At 45.8% G+C, this 12,694-nt stretch overlaps 1 protein-coding gene across 2 annotated transcripts in view; it reads right to left on the bottom strand.

Annotated features, from left to right (window-relative positions):
- LOC143133157 (teneurin-1-like) overlaps nucleotides 1–12,694 on the bottom strand; it is a 176,375-nt gene that overhangs the window by 15,667 nt on the left and 148,014 nt on the right. For both annotated transcript variants that reach the window (XM_076292927.1, XM_076292928.1), the window contains exons 23-24: nucleotides 5,376–5,477; nucleotides 3,867–4,131 (exon numbers count right to left, since the gene is read on the bottom strand). In XM_076292927.1, the coding sequence (XP_076149042.1) occupies nucleotides 3,867–4,131; nucleotides 5,376–5,477 (367 nt within the window). The remainder of the gene's footprint in view (nucleotides 1–3,866; nucleotides 4,132–5,375; nucleotides 5,478–12,694) is intronic.

Here is a 12,694-nt window from a genome sequence, read left to right as displayed (position 1 = left end):
TTCTGTGTGTGTTTGTGTGTGTGTGTAGGCAGGAGGTAGGATATGTGGATATGTGCACATCAATGTGAGAGAGTTGCATACCATTATATCAAGAAAGAAGTGAGAGAAAAGAGATGCCAATGTGTGAACAGCGACAAGAGGCCTGTGGGTGTGTACGTGTGTGTGTGTGTCTGTGTGTGTGTTACTGGAATAAGTTGGGGCAGCAAGGGGGTATGCATGTCTCTGTATGTATATGTGCGTATATATGCATATATATGTTTGTGTGTGTGTGTGTGTTTGGGGGGGGGGGGTTGTTGTGGAGGAATAGGAAGCTTGTTGAGATGAGAGGAGAGTAATCATCTCTAACAGCATGACATGATGGAAAATATTCAAAAACAACAACAACAAAATCACAAAACAAAGTGTTTGAAAAACAAAGTAAACAACAGTCAAATCTTTCTGCCCCGTCACACCCTCAAACATCCACAGGCTCTCCCCCCTCGTTCCACCATGCCTCCCTCCTATCTCCACCACCTAAAAAAGACAAACGCTGTGTCTCCAAATGAGCTGATAAATCTCCATCTCTGACAAGTAGCAAAGCAAAATTCAACAAATGCTGATTTCCCCCTCCGTCTCCGGTGCTAAGCTGTGCAGCGCGCCACCCCGCTCAGTGTCGCTCGCTTCTGTCAGGGTGTGATAGCAGCCTGGGGGGGTGGGGGGTAGGGAGGAGTTACTGGGCTGCTTGCGATGCGCTGGATAACTTTGGGGGCTCTAGGACTGGACCCATGCTGGCCCTGTCTTTCTACCCGGCATGGCCTCACACTGACTGATCCCCGCTTTTGAAAATGGTGACAGAAGGCATGCACATCAATACACACTCACACACTTGTAGACACACAGACACACACACACACACACACACACACACACACACACACTGATGAGACACACATTCATACAAACACACACACAGACGTGCACAGAGACAGCATGCAAAACGGACTGTGAATAGATTTGCCTCTCTCATCTACTCAATGTATTTGTTTATCATCTAAAGGTGAAAAATGGTGGCAATGTGAATTGCATTTACTGCACAACCGCAGAACAAAGTTTGGCTTATATAACGAGCTTCCCAGCGATGAAGACAACGTTTTTACACACACACACACACACACACACACACACACACACATATATATATATACGTATATACATATACATATGTATATATATATATCTGTCACCGTGACAATCACATAATTTCGTGATGTCGCCCCATGATCCAGTGGAGTAGATTAATTATTCAGTGTCTCCTCTCTGCTTTGGCAGGGCTCCTCTAAAGACGGAGAATAATATAGTAGATCTTATTCCTCACACTACTGCTGGAGTGGCCTTAGAGGCATGCTCTTTAAGTTTGTGTGTGTGTGTGTACAGTATGTGTGTGTGTGTGTGTGTGTGTGTGTGTGTGTGTGTGTGTGTGTGTGTGTGTGTGTGTGTGTGTCTATGTGTCTATGTGTGTGTGTGTGTGTGTGTATGTGTGTGTGTGTGTGTGTGTGTGTGTGTGTGCATGCATGTGTGAGAGTCAGAGGGTAAGGGTGTGTGTGGGTTTGAATGTGAGTGTGAAAAAGAGTGTGTGTGCATGTGTGACAGAGTAAATGTGTTTGTGTAAATATACATGTCCTTGCATGTGTGCTCAAGTGACGAGCCATTGTAATAATGTAGTGCATTTTGTGTAGTTTGTTTAACTAGGGGATAGGTGTCTGAGAATGTGCCTGTAGAGTTTGTAGGACAGAGTAGGTGTAGTCACTGATTGGCCTCCTCCTTTCTGGAGCAAGTGGATCTGAATGCGTGCATCAGTGCGTGTGTGTTTCTGCGTGCATGTGTGCTAGCTGTTCCTGTACCCCTGCTGTGCAGCTGACCTGGAAAACACTTCTAGTGTGTGTGTGTGTGTGTGTGTGTGTGCGCACACATGTGTGGTGTGTGCGTGTGTGTCTGTGTGCGTGGGTGTATCTCTCGCTCTTTCTTCCTCTCTCACACACATTCTGTGTTCGTGCACTGCATATTCTCCGTATGCATATGTGGGCTATGCATACTTGTATATGTACTGTACGCTAATGATATGGGTATCCCCACGCCTGACTGTCTGTATTGTGTGCAGAGTTTTTAAGAGTCCCAGAATCTGGCTCTGAGCAGTTCAGATGGACCAGGAAGTTTCTTAAGCTATCTGCATTTTTGCATAAGAGATCGAATATGCATTATGGAGAATGGCCATGTTAATAAGGTATACAGCAAGAAGGACTATACTTATCCGTTAAGAAAAATCTGAGAACTTTAGGTGTTTTTTTTATTGGTGATTCCAGACAGAATGTTTTGCAATGTTAATAGTTAGCTTTCACTTGTTTGGGCCTGCAGCACTTTGTGATTGATTATGTGAAAGTGCCTCCATCTTTTAATCTATGACACATTCGGCCTCCATACCCTGCATAATTTCTTCAACTACAACAGGCTTCCACATACAGGGGCGGACCTGCCATTAGGCATGGTCAGGCAATTGCCTGGGGCCTCGGCCACCAGGGGGCCTCGTCATCCCCGTATCGTATTTCGTTTTTTTTTTTTTAAATAAAATGATCACCGCATCCAAACAATATATTCTAATCCATAATAAAGATTGAAAAAATATTTTGCCTCATGATTGCTCATAAACTCATCATAAAATCAAATGACTGCAGGTCCGCTTTCTGTCACCATAGCAGCAACTAGCTATGAACGAGGTCTTGGTGAGGTGTGGAGTTGAGCGATTGACAGCAATGAAACGTTTCCAGAGTGGAAGTGATAAAAGAAAAAGAAAAAGCGAGGAGGAAGAATTTAGAAAGAAATTGCCTAAATTAACCAACTTCTTCCAGTCGAAGAATTCTTCCACGGAAGAAAGTCATTTGGATATAGCTCTTGTAGCCTACTACATAGGCTATTCTTCTACTGATGATGATGATGATTATGATGTTGATCTAAGTGAAACAGTCGTAAGGGATCACTGTCACTGCCGAAGTCCGCACTGGTGCTGTTGGTGCTGCTACGGACACCATTTCAGTAGCAGAAGCTTTGGGTGCAAACGAAACCAGTACGTGAGTAGCCCTGCCCCTGACACAATACCTAGCACTAGGCTACAGTTATCAGTGACGACCCTGCGTTATGGCCAGACACCGTAAGAGATGCAGAACGAGTTGAAATCGTTAAAAAAAAGGCCCTGTGCAAATTAAGAACTTTGAATTCCCCAAAAATGCAGATGAACCACCCAGAAGATTCACGGTTGAACATTATTACATCATGACCATGAAAAATGGAGAAAAAATAAACAAAAAATGGCTAGTTTATTCGGTCAGTGCAGACAATTTTTATTGTTTTGGATGTCGGCTTTTTGGAAGATCGAACACCTCAGTTTGCACGCACACACTCACTCTCTCTCTCTCTCCCTCTCTTCTACACATAGCCTACACAAACAGACTATCATACATAGCTACAAAGAGTAGCCTATATTCACACACAGAGTCCCCAAACCCCTAGCCTACTCTCTCTCCTCTCTCTCTCTCTCACACACACACACACATACAGACCATTCATAATTATAACCGCCGCGCAGCGAAGCTGGACTGGGCGGCGGTCATATTTTGTACCGCTCTGCGGTATATCTAGTTGTAATACTTTCAAAGGTTTTTACTAATGTTTTTTGATTGTCATCTATGGCAATAAATATTTGTTGTATTTGAGTATGCCTCAGCGTCCCATTATTACATTTTTTTCTGTCCATATATCTCTGTGCAGTGTGTGTGTGTGTGTGTGTGTGTGTGTGTGTGTGTGTGTCCAGCACGGCTTCACCCAGCGTATCCCACCTGAGAAGCACTCGCAGTTGGGGTCGATCTTGCAGTCGCAGTCAGCGGGCGCTCCAGCAATGACAGAGATCTCGCCGTTCGTGGTGACCTGCTGGACACGGTTGATCTTGCGCTCGTCCGTCTCGGCGATGTACAGGACGCTGTACTGCGACACAGCGATGGCCTTGGCCGCCTCCAGTGTGGAGTGGACGGCCGACTTGCTGACCAGGTAGTGGTCTATGCCTGGCACCTGGCAGTGGATGGGTCGCCCGGCAACGATGCGCACCTGGGGAAGAGACAAGCAAGTTGGGGAATTGTTACTGTTAACTCTCAAATTCCAAACTTGTTATTAGATGATTTGAGCTTTGAGGAAATTGCATCTTTTTACATAATTTCCTCTTTCACAGTATCGCTGCTCTCTGGGAGTCAGATTACGCATGCAAAGCGCAGTCATGGAAAAAAATTACTACTAAAGTAATCAAGTTTCTCAAGTACTATTGCACTTGCTATGATTATTGCTCATCCGTTTCAGGAATGGAATGTACAAAAACATTGTGAAACACATTTTGCATTGTTGCTTTACAATAACATGGCTTTGGTACGTTTAGAAATGTTTTTTTTTTCAGTTTCAGCAATGATTTACTGAACCTCATTCCTCCAACCTTGGTGCTCGTAATTGCAGCTGGGAAAGATGGTCATTTAGCTTTGTACTAGCAATTAAAGGAGGACCCACGGCTATTTAACTCAGCTTTGTGTTAGCAATGAAAAGCTAGCCCCCATGGCTGTTTAGCTTTGGACTAAGCTGTTCACTGGCAACAAAAGCTATTTACGTTTAGCTTTCGGCCGTACCTCCACCCCTTAAGTGATAGCCTAGCCTGCCTGGCTTTTGCGTTATGTGTGTGTGTGTGTGTGTGTGTGTATGTGTGTGTGTGTGTGTAGCTGTGTGTGTGTGTGTGTGTATGTGTGTGTGTGTGTGTGTGTGTTTCTCCTTGCATTCCCGCAGGCAGGTGACTTATAGCAAGAGTATGTGATTCAGTGCTTTGTGCTGGTTCATGGTTAAGGGCACAGGAAGACTTCCTTTGCTCTACTGCGTCACTCCATCCTCATTTACATCACTGTTTACTTCGGGGTTTGGCACTTCGCCACAACAGCCTTACTCTGCATTTTCCAGAACTAACCAATTACACCGATATGGCCGAATCTGTCATTGATTCTTGAGTAGATTCAAAAACAAGTTTAAAGTGCAGCCAGTGGTTTATTTAGTAAGAAATTAAATTGCTTCTAGGACCACCACAATGACATACCTGTAGGATATTACTTGACAACTGGTCATTTGTCTTCTGTTCATGTTGAAACTCTGCTTGAGATATTTATACTGACAACAAAATAGTTTTAATATACCTTCATTAGATGTACAATCTATGCCTAGAAAAGCGTCATAAATGTAATGTGTTGTTATTGTTGTTGTTGTTGTTGATACCTGGACACCTGACAGACAGAAACTGGACACTAAGCTGTGCTGATACCCACCTGTAGGCTCTCCGAGACCTGCAGAACGATGTTGTTGTCCAGGATGTAGAGGGAGTTGTCCATGGGGTTGACGGCCAGGTCGGTGGGCCATTCCAGTCTCACCTGTTGGGACAGGCAGGGTTATGAGGTTAAAGAAGGTGTGTGGATCTAAGAGGTCTCCTTTGTCTAGAAAAGAACAGTAGAGTGAATGCAACCCAAATAGAAGCATTTAGCATATTTGTAATACAAAGTCACATACAGTGGCTTTCTATTCACATACACTAACACTCACACACATGCACGGACACACCAATCACAACACCAACACACGCGCGCACACACACACACACACACACAAACACACACACACACACAAACACACACACACACACACACACACACACACACACACACAAAGGCAAAGGTCAGTTTGCATGAGAAATTATTCTGTGCTCTACCCGGCAACCCTGCTTCCCTTCTGCCTCCAAAATGTCAAGCAATAACAGCGATCAGAGTGGGCGCAGAATACAGGCCCTCTCCCTCCCTTCCTCCACCCCTCCATCTCCCTTTCTCTCCATCTCTCTCTCTCTCCCTCTGTCTCTTTTTGTCATGGGTGCAGGAAGTGTAGGCCTCAGTGGGTGGCAGGCAATACGGTCTTATACACATTTTCTGTCATGCCAGGAATGGAAAGCAGGAGAGAGAGAGAGAGAGAGAGAGAGAGAGAGAGAGAGAAAACATCTAATCCGTGACAGCTGAAAGGAAGAAAAAAAAAGAGCCACCCTTTCTAGGCCTCTCCATTTGTTTGTTTCTTTATTTATTTCGTTATTTTCATGGGGCTGAATTAGTAAATAAATAGAACATGTTAAATTGCAACTGACAGGTTCAATTATTCCATCTGTCAGCGCGGCTCCGGAGCACTTCCCCCTCGTCAAAAAATCCCATTATGTCAGCCATGGGCTTCATCAGCGAGCGCCAGACAAGTGCTCGTCTTCCTCATCCCCACCAGGAGGAGACCAGACCACCGGCCGCTAATTTATGCTAATGCAAGAGTGGCTACCGATCGGGTCCTGCTCTCCACTGCTCTGTTTTTGAAGTGTGGCTGTCATGGTGGTCACCCATTATAATTGTGTTTTTTTTCTGATGCATGCACTCATTCGAAGGTTCATCCTGAAACAGCCATACGAACAAAACCCATAACATAACACTCGTCGACATGAGTGAGGCCTCTGTGGCTGGAGAGCTGCTTGAAGAAGGTGATTTATTAACACCTATAGAAAGTCATGAAAATGGCCAGTTTCTGAGTGACGATCCGCACCATCTCATTTGTACACGTCCAAACCACACACCTCTCGTCTGGACCAGAACTTTCTTTGCCTTCACTTTCTGTCTCTTTTCTTTCTCTCTCTCTTTCTGTCTCTCTTCCTCTCTCTCCCTCTCTCCTGCTTGGTGTGTCTGTTCTCTCTTGCTTCCTGCCTTCTGTTGTCTCACGTTGCGCTCTCCATATCCGTTGCACAGTGTGCGTCTTTTTATCACACTTATTGTGTCATTTTCACACGCTGGCTTGTCTTGCTTTGATTTAATTTAGCATTTTTTTTTTATCTCATTCTGTTTTGCTCTCAATCTCTCATTTTCTCTCTCTATCCCCTATCTTTCTTTCACACATTCACTCTCCCCATGTTTTTCTCTCTCTCTCTTTCTGAGACAGGGCCAGGATACCTACCGCTTCTCCCAATCTGATGAAATGCATAAACAAGAGATGGAGATCTATACAAACCCAGAACCCTTCCCCCCTTCACTTATGCAATCATGCAATCACACAAACACACACACACACACACACACACACCAACTCCCTATGAACAAAGAAAGATGAAACAAAAACCTGCACTGTGAGTAACACATGACCATCCACACACAAGCTCTCTGGGGTCTACACCTGCTCTTGCACAGCATGGGGTCCAGTACTGGAACAGCTTCACACACGCGCGCACACTCACACACACACACACACACACACACACACACACACTCGCACACGCACACACACGCAAACGCACACGCACACGCACACTCACACAGACACACACTCGCACACGCACATGCACACGCACACTCACGCACACGCACACTCACACACACACACACACACACTCGCACATGCACACGCACACTCACACACACACACACACACTGCTTCAGTAGCTTTAAAAAGGCTATCAAAAGACAGACAGACAGACAGACAGACACACACACACACACACAGCTGCTCTGACGGCCACATGAAAGGCCATTGTGTGCTTCATTTGTAGGCCTTTTCTTCAGCTCCTACTTCACTGGAGCTGCCGAGCCAATCCTCAGCTCTTTTGATCAGACTGAGCGGCGGATCCAACTCTAATCAAGCCAGAGCCACAGAGCTGAGCACTCAGGAGAGCAGACCTGAGCCTCCAGCCGGCTGACCTTCAACAGGTCCACAGCACAGCTCAGCTTACCAGTAGGAGAGGACAGGAGGAGAGGTGAGGAAGAGAGGATTGGAGAAGAGAAACCAGGAAGGAGTAGAGAAAGGAGGAGGAGAGGAGAGAGGAGGGAAGAGGAGAGTAAGATTAAAGAGAAGAGGAGAAGAGAGCAATGGCCACACGTCATCATCGGATTTGATGGACAGCTAAGTGTGTGTCTCTGTGTGCTAGTGTGTGTGTGTGTGTTAAGAACCTTGGGTAGACCCTCCTTGCAACCTTCTAACCAACAAACACTCCTAATTAAAATATGTGTGGTATGTGTGTTTTGTGTGCACTGTGTGTGTGTGAGTATGTGTGTGTGTGTGAGTGTGTGTGTGGAGAGAGGGGAGTTATTTGCGACAGAGGCAGCCAGATACTTTTCTTGGTGCTTCATGCACCTTTTCCCCTGCTGCTGGGACTTGATGGCAATTAATGTGCCATTTGAGAGAGCGCTGCCAATCACCAGCCAATCACCCGCACTGCCAGCCAACTCCACAGGAGCCCAGGTGACAAATATGCCTCTCACCACCACCTGCTCACAGGCATACTCCTCTATGTGTGTGTGTGAGGATTGGTGCTGACTGTGTGTGTGTGTGTGTGTGTGTGTGTGTGTGTGTGTGTGTGTGTGTGTGTGTGTGTGTGTGTGTGTGAGGGAGAGGGTGGGTGGTTGGTGGCTGTGTGTGTGTGAGTGAGAGAGAGGGGGAGAGAGTCAGGGCTCTACGCTAACATTTTTTTCCAGGAGCATTTGTGCGCCCAAGTTAAAAAAATTTAGGAGCACAGACAAAAATGTGGGCGCACAGTCAGTTCTGTACTTAACTTAAACATAATCATTACATTACACTGCAGCTAACACTTAAACATGCCAGTGCACCAATTGCGAATATTAAGAATGACTGACAACATTTAGGCTACAGAAAATAGGATTTTAAAGATCAGTGCCTACTTTATTTTCAGTCTGTTCTATTTTCCTACATTTTGTTAATGTAAAATAGTATAATACATTGCCATATTTGCATTTAGCCTGTATATCAAGTATCCTGCCAAATATAGGCTAATTTGTTTATTTGTGAATCCATCTGTAGCTAATCCAAATATGCCCATGGTGACCTATCTGACTGCATACTGCCTAATACTACTACTAAAACAGTCCATTTTCTCTTCCACAAAACCCAACATAGGCTAATCAAGGATATATATATTTTTTTATACATTTACTTTTTATTTGAAATATCTGCATTGATGGGGGCAGTAGGCAAACGTTAGGCCTACTTTCGTTTTGCACTTCAGCTTGTATTCGGTGTAAACAAACAAGCATGCGTGGAAGCCTGGAGTTGTCAGTAGCGTTCTACCTTTGAATAAAATGGGAGTATTACGGGAAGCTACTTTTGTGCCTGTTCGCTACAGCTATATTTTGCATATTGCAGCCAATACGTCAACTGGGCTAAAAGGCATGTTAGGTTACCTTTCCTTCTCTCACTGCATTCTCAGAATCTTATCCTGTTCCTCCTATATCCGATGAATTCGGTGGATAGAAGCACTAATTTCTTCAATCTTTGCATCTTGGCTGGCTAGTCTAACTTTCCGCTTTTTCTGCGCGCTCTTGGATTTGATAGAAGCGACTACTAGCGAGTCACAACGCGAAACTGCTAACGTTGATGGGAGGTGTAGTTTTTATGCTGCATTCGCGACGTGAGTCTATGGTTTGCACCAGTAATGTTTCTCGATGTTGCAGTGTATTTTGTAGACAAACATTGACATGGTTAGAAGTCATTCGCACCAGTGCGCCTAAATATTTTTTTGCACTCGCATCCCATCATTTTTACTCGCATGTGTGAGTGAAATGGGCGCACTGTAGAGCCCTGAGAGTGGGTGGTTGGTGGCCTGTGTGTGTGTGTATGTGTGTGTGTGTGTGTGTGTGTGTGTGTGTGTGTGTGTGTGTGTGTTTGTGTGTGTGACTGTGAACACATGAGCATGCTATTCTGCGAGACTGAGACTGTAATATGTACGGTATGTGGATATAAACTAATGGGCAATCTGGGTACATGTGTTTTTGGATGAATAACCTAGCGTGTGTGTGTATGTGTGTGTAAAGTGGATAAAGTATGTGTGTGTGTGTGTGTGTGCGAGAGAGAGTGTGTGTGTGTGTGTGTGTGGTCTTGTGCTTGCTAATGCGTTGCCTGTCAGCTGATCCCTCTGTAGACCTCTCTTCCATCAGGTTAAATAAAACATGTGTGTTTTGACAGGCCATAATGCTGCACAAGGGCCATCAGCCTGTGTCCCTGCACACACACACACACACACACTAAAAACCCCATCTATTTCTCACAGCCAGACCGGAGCGTCTGGACTGGGGAGCTCGGTGTCCTTGCCTTGATGCAGAGAAGATCCTGATGGAAATCTGAGCTGCTTGCACACACACACACACACACACACACACACACACACACACACACACACACACACACACACACACACACCTTAGCAGGGAAGGTTGTACACACACCTTTATCCACACACATACGATATAGGTATAGACACTCCCTAATGCACACAAACAAGATTAGGAAAGCAAATACTATCGCAGACACAACCACAAACACACACACAAGCACGTCACATGTCACACACAAACACACACACACACACACACACATATACATACACACACACACACACACACACTCACACACCCATGGGCGGACACAGAGGAAATCAGAGCCAGCTAGACCCAGTGGAGTCTTAAGCATCTCAGAGAGCCAGACAGCCACGGAGCATCTGAAGGAAGTGCACATTACTTAAAGATTTCTCTATTTCTCCCTCCTACCCTCCCTCCCCCTCCCTCCCCTCCCTTTCTCTCTCTGTCTCTCTCTCCCTCCATCTCTCTCTCTGCTTTTCCCAGTGTCTCCTCCCTCATTCTCTATTCTGCTGTCGTCTGCATATACATAAAAACAGAATTAAATTCATTATCATATCACCACTTCATTTCTGCTTGTCTGAGAGATTTCGGCTGCTAAGTTGAATAAATGAGAAGGATGAGTGGGGGGACTGTGTGTGTGGATGTGTGTGTGTGTGTGTGTCTCCCTGCAAGCATACTACTTCCTCTGGTCCAATTGAGCCAATATCTTTGAAGCGCTTCATAACCATACCATGATGCACTGGTGTGTCCCCCCCATCCCACAACGACTCCCTCCCCGTCAACATCTGGCATGCCGGAGTAAAATAAAATGTGAAATCGAAAGGTCGCTATGGTGATGGAGCCCTCTGGGTTGCAGGCGATTGAGTGCCCAGGGCGAGGAGGAAGGAGGAAAATGTGGGTCAACTTGCTGCCTGCACGACAGAGGGGTGTGACCACCGGGGCTTATGGGAACCACAGCCGGGAAGGTTAGCCGGCATCAGCACTTCCTAAGTCCCACCCCACTACACCTTCACCTCCTCCTCCACCTCCTCCTCTCCACCTCTAGCTGCTTAATAAAGGCAGGTTCGGCTTGGGCAGCTAAGCTGCTGCTCTACTGTAAGGCCAGAGCCAGGCCTGTGGATTTCAGGTCAGTGCAGGGACCTCCGTTCTCTCCTCTCCTCTCCATTTGTCCTCTCTGCTTCTGCCGTTCTTCTCTTCTTTTCATCTTTTCTTTCTTTTTTCAACGTCCTCTTGCATTTCCCCACACAGCACCTTTGTAGCCATTCTCCTTCACACCTCTTCTCTGCTTTTCCCGTGTTCTATAAATACAAAAACAAACACAAGCACACACATACTCACATACTCACACATACTCACACACACACACACACACACACACACACACACACACACACACACACACACACACACACACACACACACACACACACTCAAACCCAAGCACACACTTACTCACACACTCACACATACACACACACACACACACACACACACACACGTACACACAAACACACACCTTTCACATCCTCCCTACTATCCTCTCTATCTGTTCTTTCACTAGCCTGGCCCCCCATCCAGCTGCAGAGGTCTCTCCAGGGAGGCTGTGAGAGACTGCGACTGGTTTTGGCAGCAGCACAGAGGAGAAGAGAGAATGCCTGCAGGGGGCACACACAACCTTTTCCCAAAAAGAAAAAAAAAACAGTGAACGCGAACAAAACAAAACAAAACAAAACAAAACAAAAACAAAGCCAAAGCCAAAGCCAAAAAACACAAGGCATTCTTGCGCTGAAACATGCATGGGTGTTTTTGAGGTTTATTGACAACTAAAACCTCCAGCCTCCGGATGCTGCTGTGTGAAGAGCAGCTGATCATGGTCTGTGGTGTGTGTGTGTGTGTGTGTGTGTGTGTGTGTGTGTGTGTGTGTGTGTGTGTGCGTGCGTGTGTGCGTTCAGGAGTCGGAATCTCAAAGGCAGCCCTGATCCCTCCTGAGGATCTCAAGAGGGCAAATGCTGGTGTGTGTGAGTGTGTGTGTGTGTGTGTGTGTGTGTGTGTGTGTGTGTGTGTGTGTGTGTCTGATTCATCATATGTATGCTGACACTCAAGCTGTTCTCGATGCCCACCGGGGTTTACTGAAGCTTAACTTTGACATCCAGTCCACAGAGAGAGAGAGAGAGAGAGAGAGCAAAAGAGAGAGATGGAAAGAAGGAGAGAGAGAGAGAGAGAGTGTGCAAAAACCAAGAGAGAGAGAGAGAGAGAGAGGGAGAGGGAGGTGGATATGGAAGAATGGAGAATATGAGAGTGGGCTGAGAACTGGGGCTTAAAATAGAAAGAAAGACAAGAAAAGAAGAAGAAGAAGAAGAAGAAGAAGAAGAAGAAGATGGAGTGGCATAAGGAGTGAAAAGAAGAGAGAGGGGGGGGTGAGGACAGGCATG

Source organism: Alosa pseudoharengus, unplaced genomic scaffold (genome assembly GCF_046254945.1).
Source record: "Alosa pseudoharengus isolate Yale_2024_CS ecotype anadromous, Long Island Sound unplaced genomic scaffold, YU_APseudo_1.1 YU_APseudo_1.1_scf_19, whole genome shotgun sequence".
Lineage (NCBI taxonomy): Eukaryota > Metazoa > Chordata > Actinopteri > Clupeiformes > Clupeidae > Alosa > Alosa pseudoharengus.
This window is presented reverse-complemented; position numbering and strand designations above follow the sequence as displayed.